The following is a 16569-nucleotide window of genomic DNA, read 5'->3' as shown; positions in this document are numbered from 1 at the left end:
CAGCTTAAGGGTGGATGGACAAATGAACAGAGTGTGGTACGTATACACAGTAGAAAGCTTTTTAGCCTTAAAAAGAAACAAAACCCCTGCCTGAAGCTGAGGAGCCATTGACAGTTGATGGCCTCTGGGTGGGGGGAATCTTCTCACTAGGTCTCACTAGGTCCACCACACTCCAGTGGATAGTGCCACACCCAAGAGTATATGAGCAGCACAGATTAGACTCTGTGGGTTAAAATTAAATAAACAAGAGACATATGAAGTTGGGAGGGAAGGGGAGATGGAAATAGATTGGGAAGGACTTAGTGGGAAGACTGAGAATTGAATACAATCAAAATATACTACTGTATGCATGTATGAAATTCTCACAAAATTAATTAAAAATATTTTCAAAAGAAATGAAACTCTCATACATGCTATACAATGTGGGATGGCCATGTAAACATTACAGCAAGTGAAACAAGGCATAAAAAAATGGCTAGGCTCCCTGAGATGGCTCAGCAGTTAAAGACACTTACTCCGAAGCATAGTGACCAAGTTTGATCCTTGGGTCCCACAAGGTGGAAGGTGAGAGCTGACTTCAACAAGTTGTCCTCTGACTACTATAGGAGTGTCATGGCATAAATGTGTCACACTCTTACGTGCACACACACACACACACACACACACACACACACACACGAATAAATAAGTTAAAAGCAACAAACATTATATGATTTTACTCATACGAGTTATTTCAACTGATCAAATCCACAGAGACAGAGAGGAGAATGGTGGCGGCCATGAGCTAGGGACAGGGAAGTGGAGAGTTAGTGTTTAGTGGTCCACAGTTTCAGCTGAGGAGGAAAAGCTCTGGAGTTAATGTTACTGAACTAAAATGGCTAACATGAATTTGTTTCATTAAATATATTTTACTACAGAAGAGTTTTTTAAATCTTCTCTTCATCCTTACCTACATCATTTGTGAAATGTGTAAACCCTTTGAATAAAGGATAATTGGGAAATTATCAATTAATGCAGCTCAGTCTCTTGACCTCATTTTCATCTGATCCATGGAAGGACTGGGTAGAATTTCCATCCCTTCAAGGGGCTGTGCCAGACAAGGGAGATGGGAGCAGACCACCCTTGTGAGAGGCAAGAAATAGCAGACTATCTAAGTGAACATAAGCTTGGAATTCATTTGTTATTTAAAAATAATTGTAAGGTGAATAATTGTAAGGTGTTATAGAATATTATTTTAAGATGTGTTACATTTGTTTATGCTGTGGGACATTTGCTTAATGATACAAAAATGTGTTGCATTCCTTTATGTTGCATTTGTTTAACTCTGTGAAGCTGTTAAACAAAATTTTTGTTTCTTTACCTGCCTAAAACATCTGACTGGTCTAATAAAGAGCTGAATGGCCAATAGTGAGGTAGGAGAGAGACACAGGTGGGGCTGGTAGGCAGAGAGGATAAATAGAAGGAGAAATCTGGGAGGAGAGAAAGGAGCAAGAACAAGAGAGATCAAGGAGGGAGAAAATAAGGGGCCAGCCACCCAGCCACCCAGCCACCCAGCCACCCAGCCACACAGCCAGCCACCCAGCCACACAGCCAGCCACACAGCCACACAGCCACACAGCCACACAGCCACTCAGCCAGCCACACAGCCACACAGCCACACAGCCACACAGCCACACAGCCACACAGTCAGCCACACAGCCACACAGCCACACAGCCACACAGCCACACAGCCACACAGCCACACAGCCACTCAGCCAGCCACAGAGTAAGAGTGAAAGTAAGATTCCAGACGTAAGGAAAGGAAAAAGCCCAGAGGCAAAAGATAGACAGGATAATTTAAGTTAAGAAAAGCTGGCAAGAAACAAGTCAAGCTAAGGCCGGGCATCTATAAGTAAGAATAAGCCTCTGTGTGGATTTATTTGGGAGCTGGGTGGTGGGCCCCCAAAAGAATGAAGAATCCAAAGAGTAAAAACAGCAGTAAGGGCTGTTGAGATGGATTGTGGTGATATTTTATTTGTGCTGAAATGTGATATTTTTTTGTATGTTAATAAATAAAGTTTGCCTAGAGATCAGAGGTCATAGTCAGCCATAAACAGAAGTCAGGCGGTGGTAGCGCATGCCCTTAATCTGATCACATGGCAGGCAGAGTCTCTGTGAGTTCAAGGACACAGCCGAGCATGTACCAACACACGCCTTTAATCTCAGTACCAACCATAGAGACCTGGAGGTCTGTATAGGCAGGCAGTGACAAGGAAGTGATGTGGGTGGGCTTAGAGCCCATGAGAAAGCAGAACAGGAAGGTAATAAAGGCGCAAGTTAGACAGGAAGAAGTTTTCTTGGGAAGCTACATTGAGGTGGTGAGCTAAGGTTAGTTGGCGTCTATTGCTCTGATCTCTATTGCTTGCACCTCTGTATTTGGCTCTGTGTTTCTTATTTAATAAGACTGTTTAGAAATTCATCTGTAACAGATCAGCAGGGAAAGAGGCTTGCCACCAAGCCCTCAGTTCAATCTCCCAGCCCCACATGGTAGAAGAACCACTATGAACTCCAAGAGTAAGCTGTAGCATCCGCACCCACGTACAGACACACAAACAAATAAATTAACACAACATTTTAAAAATAGCAATACTAAAAAAGAATAGTAGTACTAATTTTAAGGACCAATAGCATAGCTTGCAGTAAAAACCTAGTGGCCTGAGCTCAATCACCAGAACCCATGATAAAAGGACAGAACTGATGCCCAAAAGTTGATATCTACCCATTGTCCATGGCACGGGTGTACCCACACTCACACACACACATGTCTCTCTCTCTCTCTCTCTCTCTCTCTCTCTCTCTCTCTCTCTCTCTCTCTCACTCACACACACACACACACACACACTAATAATGATAGAATAAAAAACAGAAACAAGCGTTTTAGTAACATTTCTGACCTACAGAATAATCTCTAAGTCAGTGTGGGGAGCAGAGGAAACCCTGGATGATGGGTGAGGAGTGTTCAGACCTAAGTAAATGTGTATTGTTGACAAGGGTAAGCCTACACTAAGGACCACAGAGCCTCAGACCCGTGAGAGTGGCAAAGCCTTCTGCAGGTCAGGCTCAGGGGACTAGACAACCCTTTCGTCTGGCTGGTGACCTAATGTTGACAGAGGGTAGAGAAAGCATCCACCCCAGCTTCCTCCTCCCAGCATTTACAGCCTAGCCTGTTCCCTACAGAGACGTCACACCAAGACTAGCTGGACCTTGTCCCCTTTTCTGACTGTGGATCAAAAACCTGCCTCTGGCCGGGCAGTGGTGGTGCACTCCTTTAATCCCAGCACTCGGGAGGCAGAGCCAGGCGGATCTTTGTGAGTTCGAGGCCAGCCTGGTTTACAGAGCGAGATCCAGGACAGGCATCAAAACTACATAGAGAAACCCTGTCTGGAAAAAGCCAAAAAAAAAAAGCCTGCCTCCTTACTCATCTGTATACATACAAAGAACTCCTTCCCCAGTTTAGATGTACACAGTACACATAAACACACGGGGTTCCGGGTTTTGTACTAGGTACCATGTCCTTAGGGCGAGCATAGCCTCCCCATCCCAGGCTTGCTGTATGTGTGTCCATTGTCTTCATTCCCGTGTCCCCACTCAGGTACCTTGGACTAGCTTATGCAGAACACAGCAAATAAGAAATAATCAGCTGCCACCAAATTGTAACAGATTTTCATGGTTTTCTGTGAATGCTAAATAGTCGACCCTTTGAACTTGTGTATTGTCTTTTGTCCTCAGGAGAATGTGAGCCCCACAAGGACAGGACCTCTAAAGTCTTAATTCAATGCTGTGTATCCAGAGCCGAGAATAGTGCTTAACACACAGACGAAATCCAGTAACTTTTTTTTTTTTTTTTTTTTGACATTTGATTTTTTTGGTTTTTTTGAGACGGGGTTTCTCTGTGTAGCCCTGGCTGGCCTGGAACTAGCTCTGTAGACCAGGCTGGCCTCAAACTCACATAGATCTGCCTGCCTCAGCCTCCTGGATGCTGGGACTAAAGGCATGTACCACCATGCCCAACTAAAGATTTTATTTTTTAAGTAGTGTATGTCTGTGCTTCTATGTGTGGGTATGTGCACATAACTTCAGGTACCCAATGATGCCAGAAGGTTGTGTGTTGGATCCCCTGGACTAGAGTTACAGACAGTTATGAGCTGCCATGTGGGTGCTGGGAATTGAACCCAGGTCTTCTGGGAGAACAGCAAGTGCTCTTAAGTGTGAGCCGTTTCTCCAGCTCCAGTATTTCTGATGAACAATGAACGATTGCTTGTACAAGTCTGCCCAACCACAAATAGAGGTTACTTCTCTTGATGAAGGCGCTGGTTTCTTCTCTTAGGAGGGTTTGTTTTGGCTAACAGTTTAAGGTCACAGTCCACCCTGCTGAGCGTGGCAACGGGAGCGCAAGGTGGCCACTCCCACCTTCAGCAGGAAGCTGAGAGTTGAACTGGCGCTCAGTCCCCTTTCCATTACTCAGTACAGGGACTCCAGCACGAGGGATGCTGCCGCCTTTTCCTTCCTCCATTAAATTGTTCTAGGAACTTCCTCACAGACCCACCCCAGGTGTGTTTCTGCAGTGATTTTTAATCTCATCAAATTAACTGTCGTGGGAAGATGCCGGAAATGGACTTGCCATGTCTGCTGCTGTAAACTTACCCTAGCGATACCGTCACCAGCCAATACAGGTCATGTTCCAACCGATCGGTATTGTGACACTAGTGTTTTTGCCAGTCTGATGGGTGTGAATGGTGCGTCACTGTCTTGTTTTATTTCTCATCTTGGTTAGTAGAGAGGTTGAGCATTTTCTCTTAAGCTTTTCCATGGATGTGCCTACTCATATCCTTTGTCCATTTTAATACTAGAATATTTACCTTTTATATGGGTATAGATAGATTTGGATGCAGATGAGGAGAGATATACAGATGCCAACTTTTGTTAGTTGGGTTTTCTCTGTGTCATTTTCCTTACTTGTGTATTTGTTTGTTTGTTTGTTTATGACGGTGTCTCATGAATCCCAGGCTGGCCTTGAACTCAACATGTAGTCCAGGATGACTTTAAACTCCTGAGCCTCTTGCCTCTACTCCCAAGGGCTGGGGTTACAGGTGTGTGCTACCATGCTCTAATTTATGTGGTGCTGGGGACTGAACCCAGGGCTATGTGCATGCTGGGCAAGCTCCCCATCACCTTAGCTGCACCCCTGGCAATTTGCTTGTGTCCGTGAAGATTTTCTAGTTAGTGGCTCATGTTTTCTTTGTTGTATGCTTTGGCTTAGAGGTAGGCATTTAAAAAACATATTCGGGTTGGGGATTTAGCTCAGTGGTAGAGCGCTTGCCTGGCAAGCGCAAGGCCCTGGGTTTGATCCTCAGCTCAAACAAAACAAAACAAAACAAAACAACAATAACAACAACAAAAAACACCCATGTTCATCTTTAACTGTATAATTTGGACTTTATGTATCTTCTTTAATAAATTTTTTTTGTCCTGAGCTGATAAAGACATGCTCTTTTTAGCATTTTCTATCAACCTTTTATTCAGAAATAACTCCAAACTTATGAAACATTACAAAAATAACAAAGAACTTATTCATGCTCTCTACCCTGATTCACCTATGTTTTTTAGAGTGTGTGTGTTTGTAGAGTATGTACACATGTGCTCATGTGTACTTGGGCATACCAGTCTATGCATGCCCAGAGATTGATATCAGTGTATTTCTCTATCTCTTTCCACCTTATTGTTTTGAAATTATAACATAATTACATCATTTCTCCCTTCTCTTTCCTCCCTCCAACCTCTCCCATGCCCCCTCCTTGCTCTCTCTCCAATTCATGGCCTCTTTTCAATTGTTTATATATACATCCCTAAATATATGAATATAACCTTCTCATCCGTATACTGTTGCCTGTGTGTATCCGACCTCAGGGCTGACCACTTGGTATCTGACAGCCAGTTGGAGGGCTCTTCCCCGGGGAAGACCATTTCTTCTGCTCTTAGCATCCCCCCTCCCGTCCCGTTGCCTGTAGTTCTTCATGTAGGGCTGAGACCCTTGAGCTTGCCCCTTCCATCTCAGAATGTCCATTGGTGTCCTTATTCAAATCTTCGCTAGGCAGCCATGTTGATGAGACTTGATGGGTGTAGCCTCTCTGACTTCTCTGGAGGGCAAAATTGTGGAAACTTCTGGAGTGTGTGTGTGTGTGTGTGTCACCCTTGGGAAAAGGCCATGCTAATCCTTTCTGTATCATTCTAGTTTTAGTACATGGGCTGCACCACTGTTTTGTTTGTTTGTTTGTTTGTTTTAAATCTTATTTATTTTTTTGGTTTTTTGAAATAGAGTTTCACTATGTAGCCCTGGCTGTCCTGGAACTCACTCTGTAGACCAGGCTGGCCTTGAACTGAAAGAAATTCACCTGTCTATGTCCTTTCCAAGTGCTGGGATTAAAGACATGTGCCACCACTCCCAGGCTTAATCTTATTTTAATTTTATGTGTGTGGATGTTTTGCCTGCATGTACATCTATGCACCAGACTTTGCAGGGCAGAAAAGGTCATTGGATCCCCAGAACTGGAGTTACAGACCATTGTGAGCTGCTGTGTAGGTGCTGGGGATTGAACCTAGGTCCTCTGGAAGGCAGCAAGTGTTCTCTAACCCCCTTAATATTTATTTTCCATATTTTTTATTGATTTTGTAAGTGTAGGTATACCACAGTATGTGTGTGGGGGAGGGTGCTGTGTGTAGGTCAAAGAAGAACTTGCTGGAATCAATTCTCTCTTGTCATGTGGGTCCCGGAGTTAAATTCAGTTGGTCAGGTTTGGCTGAGAGCACTGTAATCCACTGAGCTGTCATTTCAGAGTCTCTCACTAAGCCTGGAGTTCATTGATTCAGCTAGACCGGCAGCCAGAGAGCCCCAGAATTCCCCTGTCTCCGCTCCCCCAGCACTGGGTTACAGATGAAATCCAAACTCACATTTACATAGCAAGGACTCTATCCACTGAGCCATCTCCCTGGCCCTCAGATTTACCTACAGTTATAACTGTCTTTATTATTTGGAATATCTAATATATGAAACATACTTATATGTCATATGTAATACATTGTGAAATTTTTGAGGGTCAGTTAAATATGTCATGATGCTTTGTCACTAAATAGCTTAATGTATATTTCTTATGGCTTGGAAGTTTTGTTTTGGGGCTTCTGTTTGTTTGTTTTTGTCTTTGTTTCTGTTTTTTAAATTTTTTTTATTTATTTTTATTTTTTGAGACAGGGTCTCACTTTTTTTTTGTTGTTGTTGTTTTTTGAGACAGGGTTTCTCTGCATAGTTTTAGTGCCTGTCCTGGATCTCGCTCATGTAGACCAGGCTGGCCTTGAACTCACAGAGATCCACCCGGCTCTGCCTCCCAAGTCAGGGTCTCACTTTGCAGCTTGGCTGGCCGGGGACTCACAGAGATCTGCCTGCTTCGTCCTCTCGAGTGGTGGGATTAAAGGCATGTACCATCATACCTGGTTGAACATTCTTTAGTATAACTGCAGTACAGTTATTAACTTCATAAATTTATAGTGGGAACTTACCAAATTGCCCACTCATATTCTAATTGTGCCAGTGGCCAGTTTCTCTCTCTCTCTCTCTCTCTCTCTCTCTCTCTCTCTCTCTGTCTGTGTGTGTGTGTGTGTGTGTGTGTGTGTGTGTGTGTGTGTGTGTATGAGTGTGTATGCATGTGGAAGCTAGAGGATCACCAAATGAGTCATTATTCAAGAGCCATCTTGAGTATGTTCTTTTATTTGGCCCAAGACGTGACTTCACTATGTAACCAGACTGGTCTCAATGTCATCAACCTCTCACCTCTACGTCCTGAGATTACAGGCTCCCACTACACTTTGACTGATGCTGGAGCATTCTTGTAGCACTTTATTTTTCCAAGACAGGGTTTCTCTGGGTAACAGCCCTGGCTGTCTTGGAACACACTCTGTAGACCAAGCTGGACTTGAACTCACAGAGATCCACATGCCTCTGCCTCCCGAGTGCTGGGATTAAATGTGTGTGCCACCACAGCCAGGCTTCTTACAGCATTTTAATAATTCTACTGGTTTAAAGTTTTCCCTTAAAGATTGCATGTGAGTTGGAAGGAGGGAGGATGACAGGGAGAGAGAGAGAGTAATTATGTGAGAGATGAAATGGGACACTTTAATATGAACTACCCAGTGAAGAGACAAATACATGTCCTGTGCGTGTAGACTGGATACCACCAACCAAGGGGTGGGGAGGGGCTGCATCAGTTACAAGCCTGGAAAGATCACTCAGCAGTTCAAAACCTTCCTATTGGTTGGTTCCCAGCACCCACGTGGTGGCTCACTCCCGTTCTAGGGTTCTGGTGCCTCTTCTGACCTCCGTGGGCTCCTGCACACATGTAGTACACATACATAGACTCAGGCACACACACATACATACATATAAAATAAAATAATTGTTTTGAGACAGGGTCTATTGTAGCCCTGGCTGAACTGGAACTCTCCCAGTAGAGCAGGCTGACTTCACACAAAGATCCACCTCTGCTCCCTTGTGCTGGGATTAAAGGCCATTACACCCAGCTATAAATATTTTTTACAATTAAAATTGCAGCAATTATATGTTTGCTGTCTCCCAACCTATAAGCAACAAATGGCATGATGGTTTATAATCTTGGAAAACAAAGCATTCTGAGCGTCCTCAAATTTTCCACCTAGCTTTAGTATCCGTGGATGATTCTTTTTTATTTTTTAATCTTTTTGGTTTTTCGAGATAGGATTTCTCTGTGTAACAGCCCTTGGCTGTCCTGAAACTCACTCTATAGACCAGGGTGGCCCTGAACTCAGAGATTCACCTGCTTCTACCTCCAGAGCGCTGGCATTTAAGGTGTGTGCCACCACCGCCCAGCTCTAAGGATGATTCTTACCTGATTCAATTTTTGCAGACAACTGAAAAAAAAAATAAAGTTTTGATTTCCACGTGTAAGTCTAAAACCTGACATTTTGCACGCGGTACGGACCCGATTCTATTACTTTTCCTCCGCGTGTGTTCAGCTAAGCAGCTCTGGCTGTCTGGAGGCAGCGCAGATCCTACCCAAGAGAGCAGGAGGGACTATCCATCCTCCATCAGCCCGCCCCTCTCTGCTTGTAAAAGATCCTAATCGGTTTGGGGAGATTAAGGGCTGCAGCGGGCTGTTCCCACACCCCCGCCCTGGGCTGGGCTGCCAGGGGAGACCGAAGGGGCATCGACCGGTGAGTGACCCTTTAGCCAGGCCCCAGCCCGAGACTTCCAGGTAAGTAGTAAATGACGCACCCCGTGGACTGAGGTCCTGCGTGAGGGCGTGGGAGTATCCCCACCAAACCCGAGGCTGCTGACCAGGGAGCGGGGGATAAACAAACGGGGACAAGCAGGTCAGGCCAAAGAGGCCTTGGGGCGGTGCGCTGTCCCCATCTAGGGTCCAGGTGTGTGCAAGCCGAGACACCCTTGGGGTTGGCAGGGATTTGAAAAACCCGCTTGAGTGGAGAACCCTAAGGGAGTGTGGGGGTCTCAACTCCACTTGCTCCCTCTATGTTCACAGAAGAGGGCAATGACCGAGTGGCTCCCGCCAGCGGGTGGGCTTCCCGACGCCGGGTTCTGCGTCCCTGCGTGGCCGTCCTGGTCCAGCCTTTCGCGGGTCCTGTGCTGGCCAGGGCCTCGGCTGCACGGACTCCTGCTCCTGCTGCTGCTCCCGCCGCCTGCTGCCCCCTCGGCCGTGTTCAAAGTGGGGGTCCTGGGCCCCTGGGCTTGCGACCCCATCTTCGCCCGGGCGCGTCCTGATCTGGCTGCGCGTCTGGCCGCTAACCGCCTGAACCGTGACCTTGCCCTAGACGGCGACGGCGGGCCCCGGTTCGAGGTTGCGCTGCTCCCAGAGCCTTGCCTGACCCCGGGCTCTCTAGGGGCTGTGTCCTCTGCGCTGGCTCGAGTCTCTGGCCTGGTGGGTCCGGTGAACCCCGCAGCCTGCCGGCCAGCCGAACTGCTAGCCCAGGAGGCTGGAGTAGCTCTGGTGCCCTGGGGCTGCCCAGGCACGCGGGCGGCGGGTACTACAGCCCCGGCGGTGACCCCCGCTGCAGATGCCCTCTACGTCCTCCTTAGAGCATTCCGCTGGGCGCGCGTGGCCCTGATCACGGCGCCCCAGGACCTGTGGGTGGAGGCGGGACGGGCTCTGTCCACAGCACTCAGGGCGCGGGGCTTGCCAGTTGCCCTAGTGACCTCCATGCAGCCCTCAGACCTGTCTGGAGCTCGGAAGGCCCTCAGGAGAATCCGGGACGGGCCTAGAGTTAGAGGTAGGCTCCCGTTTAGAGTGCAGGGAAACGGGCGGGTCCTGCGGACAGCAGGCAACAGGGGCAGCGCAGCGAGCCAGCCTTTGTGTCCACAGTAGTGATCATGGTGATGCACTCGGTGCTGCTGGGCGGCGAGGAGCAGCGCTACCTACTGGAAGCTGCAGAAGAGCTGGGCCTAGCTGATGGCTCTCTGGTCTTCCTGCCCTTCGACACGCTTCACTATGCGTTGTCTCCAGGCCGGGAGGCTCTGGCTGCTCTGGTCAACAGCTCCCAGCTTCGCAGAGCTCACGATGCAGTGCTCACACTCACGCGCCACTGTCCTCCGGGAGGCAGCGTGCAGGACAGCCTGCGCAGGGCCCAAGAGCACCAGGAGCTGCCCGCTGACCTCAACCTGCAGCAGGTAGACGGACTAATGGATAGAGAAGAGGAAGGAGAGCCAGGGAAGTGAGCAGAGAGCAGACTAGGAGGCAGGGGTGGAACCAGTAGGAAGAAGTGAGAGGGAAATGGGAAAGGGGCTGGTGGAGACAGTTGGGAAAGAGGAAAATGAAGCCAATAGGAAAGGGGAGGTGGAGTCAATGGGAATGAGTTTGATGAAGCCTGTAGGAAAGGGGAGGGTGGAGCCAGTGGGAAAGGGAGGGTGGAGCCAATGGGGAAGGGAGGGTGGAGCCAAAGGGAAGTGAACCGTAGTAGCCACAGCTGATCTGGAATTTCCTGGGTGCTGTAGAAGTTCTGGTTTTGATTACGGCATCCTCATCACTACATTTACCCCCGAGAGTAGGCAATGAGACCTCTCAAATCCAGGTCCAAGGAGTAAATCCTAAATTGCCACATAATTTTTAGATTGCTTCAAAGCAGACTTATCCCAGCACCTCAAGAACATATGTAACAAGCAGCAGGTGTTCTGGGAAAGAGAGGGGATGCAGATTCAACCTTCACACCTAGTTCAGAGACATTTCCTCTGGGGCCTCGACTTTGTTCTCTGGTCACACCAGTGTTCTCAACTATGTGGTGGGGAGTGTCCCACAAACAGAACCAAAGACCATTTCCAACATCTAGGTAGTAATAATCAGAATTCCTTGATCTCCAGGATCCCAGTTCAAATCATCCAATTCCTTCTCAGTCAAGGGAGTCTAGACGCTACTGAGGTAGATATCAGTAGGAAGAAAATTAGCCATCAAGAAGGCAATACTCATGCCAGGCCTGGTGACATGGGTTTGTTGTCTCAGATACTCAGAAGGCTGAGGAAGGAGGAGAGCAAGCTGAAGCTTTTTAATAGCAATTCAATGTCTAGTTGGGGATGTACCACTGTCTGCTGAATACCCACCTAGACACTGGAGGATCAGAAGCTCAAGGTTGTCATTTCCAGGCCTGTCTGGGCTTCATAACACAAAGAAAGAATGTGTGTGTGTGTGTGTGTGTGTGTGTGTGTGTGTGTGTGTGTGTGTGAGAGAGAGAGAGAGAGAGACAGACAGACAGACAGACAGACAGAGAGTAGAAAAGAGTGAGGATGGAGGAAGGCAGGAATAAAGACAGATCCAACATCTGCTTAGGCTACAGAATGAGTTTAAGGTCAACTCCAGCAATAAATTAAATAAACAACAAAAGGACACGGGCAAAGGATGGGAGGAGCCTTAGATGAATGATAGGTGATGAGATTAAAGGTATAAGCCACGCAAAAAAACTAGATGAAAAAGTCTCGACTATGGAGAGTCTCTCTCATGATGAGCGAAGGACCTAATTCCTGAAAGGAGGTATGATCAGTGCCAGCAGACAATGGAGAGGCTGGGAGCCTTCACCCAGGAGACAGGAACCCTCGGAGGTAGTGGGGCTCAATGAAGGAACAGGCAGTCCGATGAATTCTCACCCGTTCATGGGCCTGATTCCTCACTCTCCTGTCCTCTAGGTCTCTCCACTGTTTGGAACCATCTATGATGCTGTCTTCCTGTTGGCTGGGGGAGTGACAAGAGCCAGAGCAGCTGTGGGTGGTGGCTGGGTGTCAGGTGCATCCGTGGCCCGCCAAGTCCAGGAAGCCCAAGTCTCTGGCTTTTGTGGGGTCCTGGGAAGAACCGAGGAACCCTCCTTTGTGCTGCTGGACACAGATGCGTCCGGAGATCGGCTCTTCATCACACATCTGCTGGATCCTATCCGAGGCTCCATAAGACCCGCTGGGCCCCCTGTGCACTTCCCTCGAGGTGGACCTGCGCCTGGGCCAGATCCTTCCTGCTGGTTCGATCCAGATGTGATCTGCAACGGAGGTGAGGGGAACCATGCAGGCTCCCACTGAAACAGTCAGTGTGGACAATTCCCAACACTGTGTGAGAGAGGGAACTCCGTTATTCTCCCAGGTCCTCCTTCAGCCCACAGCTTGCTCAGGACCCCTCTCAAGGATTTCCAAATCCCTGGAGGACCCTTGTAGCATCTCCAGATTTACCCTTTGAGGAATCTGTGACCTTTTACCCAGCTCCCAAACCCATTTCTTAGATTTGGCATGACTTGATTGAACATCCTCCCTCCCTTAAAGGGTCCTTCCCAAGACCAAGGGCACCTCTCTTTGTCCCTTTAGGAGTGGAGCCAGGCCTGGTCTTCATTGGCTTCCTCCTGGTGATTGGGGTGGGACTGACTGGAGCCTTCCTGGCTCATTACCTGAGGTGAGTAGGGAAGTAAAGTTATACCATAAAGACAGGCGGTGAGGTGTCCACAAGAAGGGGAAGTCGCCTTGGGAGGAACATGAGGATCCAGGGAGTTGGCGGAATTCCAGAGCATGTTTCGGGAACTGCTATATTCCAGTACACTTCCCTGAACTAACATCACCCCTCTGCTCTATCCCCTGCTGGCTTCTTATGGAATTTGTGGGGATGACCACCTCCCCACACCAGGCACAGGCTGCTACACATGCAAATGGCCTCCGGTCCCAACAAGATCATCTTGACCCTGGAAGATGTTACCTTCCTCCACCCACCGGGGGGCAGCTCTCGGAAGGTCAGGAAAGCAGGGAACCAGGAACCACCTGTCCCTTCCCTGAGCCAGCTGTCCCCCCAGCTCCCATGTGAGGAACTTAGCTTTTGCCCCGGCCTTGTCCTTGAGAATCAGGGACCTCATCTATGCAGTAGGGGTGACAGTCCTGTCTTGGGTTGGTGTGAAAGTCCAACTAGAAAATGAGTATTTGTTTTGTAAACTGTAAAGTGTGGTGTACTGGGTACCATTTCCACTTGCCGGCAGATTCCTTTTCTTCCTCTCTTTCATCCACAGAACTCAGCCTCAGCCCAGGACTTTGGCCCCAGAACATATGCTGATTCTTGTTTTTACCTCTGTCCTCAGGTGGCCCAGGGCAGTAGATCAAGTCTGGCTACCAGGAGCACATCAGACATTCGAAGTGTCCCCAGTCAACCCCCAGAGAGCACCAACATTGGCCTCTATGAGGTGAGCAAATTCCCAGTGAGGCTGCTCTGTACTCCAGGAAGGGAAGAAAAGGACCAGACCAGAATCAGAGGAAAAACACTCTTAAGGGAGAGAGACAGACAAGTCCCATCCTGCAGCCTCCAGGCAGCAAGATGAAGCTGAGCAGGATCTAGGGAAAAGTCATGGATTTAGTTAGCAATCAGTTAGGAATCAGTTAGCAATCCTAACCTGATTCTGCTCTCTGGAAATCCTTTCTGCCACAAGATCCAGGTGAGGCCTTCTCAAAACCCAAAATCTGGAGGCTGGGGATGCTTTAGAACATGCTGTGAATAGTGTGCAGGGTGGTGTAGCCAGTGAGGCCAATTCCTTCTCTGATGGAAATCCCTGACCCCACCCCCTCAACATTTTCAACCAGTTCTGGTCAGACTCACAAACACAAGCCCTACACCAGAAAAGGCATGTCAGAGAACACTAACAACTGGTCCACGACGTGTGAGTGTGGCAGGGTGGGTGAGAGATACTGAGGGGAGAGGCATGATGAGCTGGAGATCTCTCATCGAGAGGAGTGGGGAGAGTGGCCAAGCTCAAGGTCTTGGAGAAAATGCCAAAGTTCTTACAGTGCCACCTGAGACCATGGTGACCGGTTCTCGGGACACTTTATTGTTATGTGAAGCAAGCTATTCTTTGCGCGGGGCCACCCTTTGCCTATGCTAAGTCTTCCTTGTCTCTGGTCCCGCCAACCAAATGCAATACCAGCTTTTAATGACCACTTACTCCATATTTTCTTCCAAATGCTTATTAGGAGACAGTACCAAATCTTCATGATTCTCTTCTAGTTCACGTCTCTTAGCAACAGGCAGGACCACTAGTCTGATCTACAAGGCACAGGGCAAACGAAGAACAAAGGGCTCCTTGCTCATCCAGATGATAGCAGACCACTGAGCCAAGTGGCTCCACCATGGCATTCCATAAACTGACCCTTCCAAGAAGCTGGAGACAGTGAGGCCAGGACCCAGAAGGATGACAGCTCCTTCACAATAATCCCTGATGACTCTGAGTACAGTGTTCTCTCATGACAAGGGGTAGTGATGAGGGCTGTGGATGCAGCAGTTCACTTGTGTGAGTGTTGATGGGCATATCTGGGGAGGTGAGGACCACTATACATGGCTTCACATCTTCCTCACCTGGGCTCTGACGCAGCTACCTGTGAACATATGGGCATACATTGAGCTGCTTGCCTCCGATGGTCTCTGTCTTATGACAGATGTGTTCTGTCTGGGTCACTGGGACAGTGGAAATGTGAGAGCCCTAGAGCACCTTGGTGCTTCACAGACTGAATTCCTTAACCTTGCTGCAGGGAGACTGGGTTTGGCTGAAGAAATTTCCAGGGGATCATCATATGGCCATCAGGCCAGCAACCAAGACAGCCTTCTCCAAGGTAACCCATCATGGGCATTAGTCTGCCCATCCTTGGCTTCTTTTTCTAGCAGGTTACAGAGGTAATTCTCAGGTTTCCTTCCACTCTGGAGAGGACTTCCCACCATCCTCTCTTGGGATATTAGCTTTTTTCTTTGATGTTATCACAACTTATACGTAATAAGTGACATGTCAGTCTATCACAAAAGTTGTACATTCAGCTATGATCTGGCTTATCTGCCTCCATCATGGACTGAAAGCTGAATGGGGATATTACCTTATTCCCTGCACCCAGCCCAGGGTCTGGAATATTGAAGGCCAGTAGATTTGCGTTGAGTGAAATGATTTAAAAAAAAAAAAAAAAAAAGTAAAAATGAGGACCCATCGAGACGGCTCAGTGGACCCAGGTGCCTACTGACAAGCCTGGTCACCTGGATTTGTCCCCCAGAACCCACTTAGTGAACGTGAAAGAGTTGACCCTCCAAGTTGCCCTCTGATCTCCACAGGGGTGCCATGACACACAGCTGCCCACAGACATGCACCTATGCAGATGTGCACACACACATAAATAAACGTCTTTTTCAAAGAAAAAAAACTGAAATGAGTTTGTACATGTGTGAGGACACCTGTGTGGAGTGGTCCCAGCTGTGCTGAAGTGAGCCAAGTGGGCAGTTGACAAGGAGGCAGTGGAAGAACTGGGTCCGGTGCTTCCAACTGCCATGCACCCCCCCCCCCCCAGCACCAAGCTAGCAGCCTTGGTTTGGTCTCTTTCTGGGAGGTAGCCTCGGGAGCTGGTGGTCAGAGCTGTGTGTGACTTAAGAGGCTTGCCTTCGTGGGTATGGATGAAGAAGTCGCCACTTGACACCGGGTGTTTAAAATGAAAAGCAGCCCCTTAACTGGTGTGTGGCCCCAGGGAAAGCTAGAAGGCAGCAGCATGTGCTCTGCCTAGTCCTCCATCAAAGACTGCCCTATTAGAGCAGGTGGTGGCAGGGCTTCTTAGAGCGTTGCTCTCCCTTTATGACTTCACTTAACTCTGTAGTTAATTTAGTCCCTCAGCTTTATGGTTGGCAAAACAGAACCTGACTGGGTCCTGATCCCCAGCACATGTCTTTTCATTCATGACTTTACTCTTAGCCATTCACAATCTGAACAGAACTATATAGAGAAGAAAGTCCTCCCACCTCCACCCCATTTTACTTACCATTTTCAGTCCTACATTTCCAGTTTGGCTGCCCCCAAATAGGCACTGAATGGTGGGGGGGATAATTGGTGCTCTGTGCATTGCCTCCTGGGCAAAAAAAAACACCCGTGGGTTTCTGCCTTTCAGCTGCGGGAGCTCCGGCATGAGAATGTGGTTCTCTACCTGGGGTTATTCCTGGCAGGGACAGCAGACAACCCTGCCGCCCCTGG

At 48.2% G+C, this 16569-nt stretch overlaps 1 protein-coding gene and 1 pseudogene across 1 annotated transcript in view; one reads left to right on the top strand and one right to left on the bottom strand.

Annotated features, from left to right (window-relative positions):
* Window positions 1-6193: 6193 nt before the first annotated feature.
* On the bottom strand, window positions 6194-6294 carry LOC118590491 (annotated as a pseudogene).
* Window positions 6295-9611: 3317 nt separating this feature from the next.
* Gucy2d (guanylate cyclase 2D, retinal) overlaps window positions 9612-16569 on the top strand; it is a 12651-nt gene continuing 5693 nt past the window's right edge. Inside the window, exons 1-8 of the mRNA XM_036198004.1 lie at window positions 9612-10347; window positions 10440-10744; window positions 12248-12599; window positions 12908-12992; window positions 13221-13323; window positions 13663-13764; window positions 15101-15181; window positions 16487-16569. The exon at window positions 16487-16569 is cut by the window's right edge and continues 124 nt beyond it. Coding sequence (XP_036053897.1) covers window positions 9612-10347; window positions 10440-10744; window positions 12248-12599; window positions 12908-12992; window positions 13221-13323; window positions 13663-13764; window positions 15101-15181; window positions 16487-16569 — 1847 coding nt within the window. The remainder of the gene's footprint in view (window positions 10348-10439; window positions 10745-12247; window positions 12600-12907; window positions 12993-13220; window positions 13324-13662; window positions 13765-15100; window positions 15182-16486) is intronic.

The sequence above is a fragment of the Onychomys torridus genome, chromosome 8, assembly GCF_903995425.1.
Source record: "Onychomys torridus chromosome 8, mOncTor1.1, whole genome shotgun sequence".
Taxonomy (NCBI): Eukaryota; Metazoa; Chordata; class Mammalia; order Rodentia; family Cricetidae; genus Onychomys; species Onychomys torridus.
The sequence above is the reverse complement of the archived record's forward strand: the minus strand, read 5'-3'. Positions and strand labels throughout refer to the sequence as shown.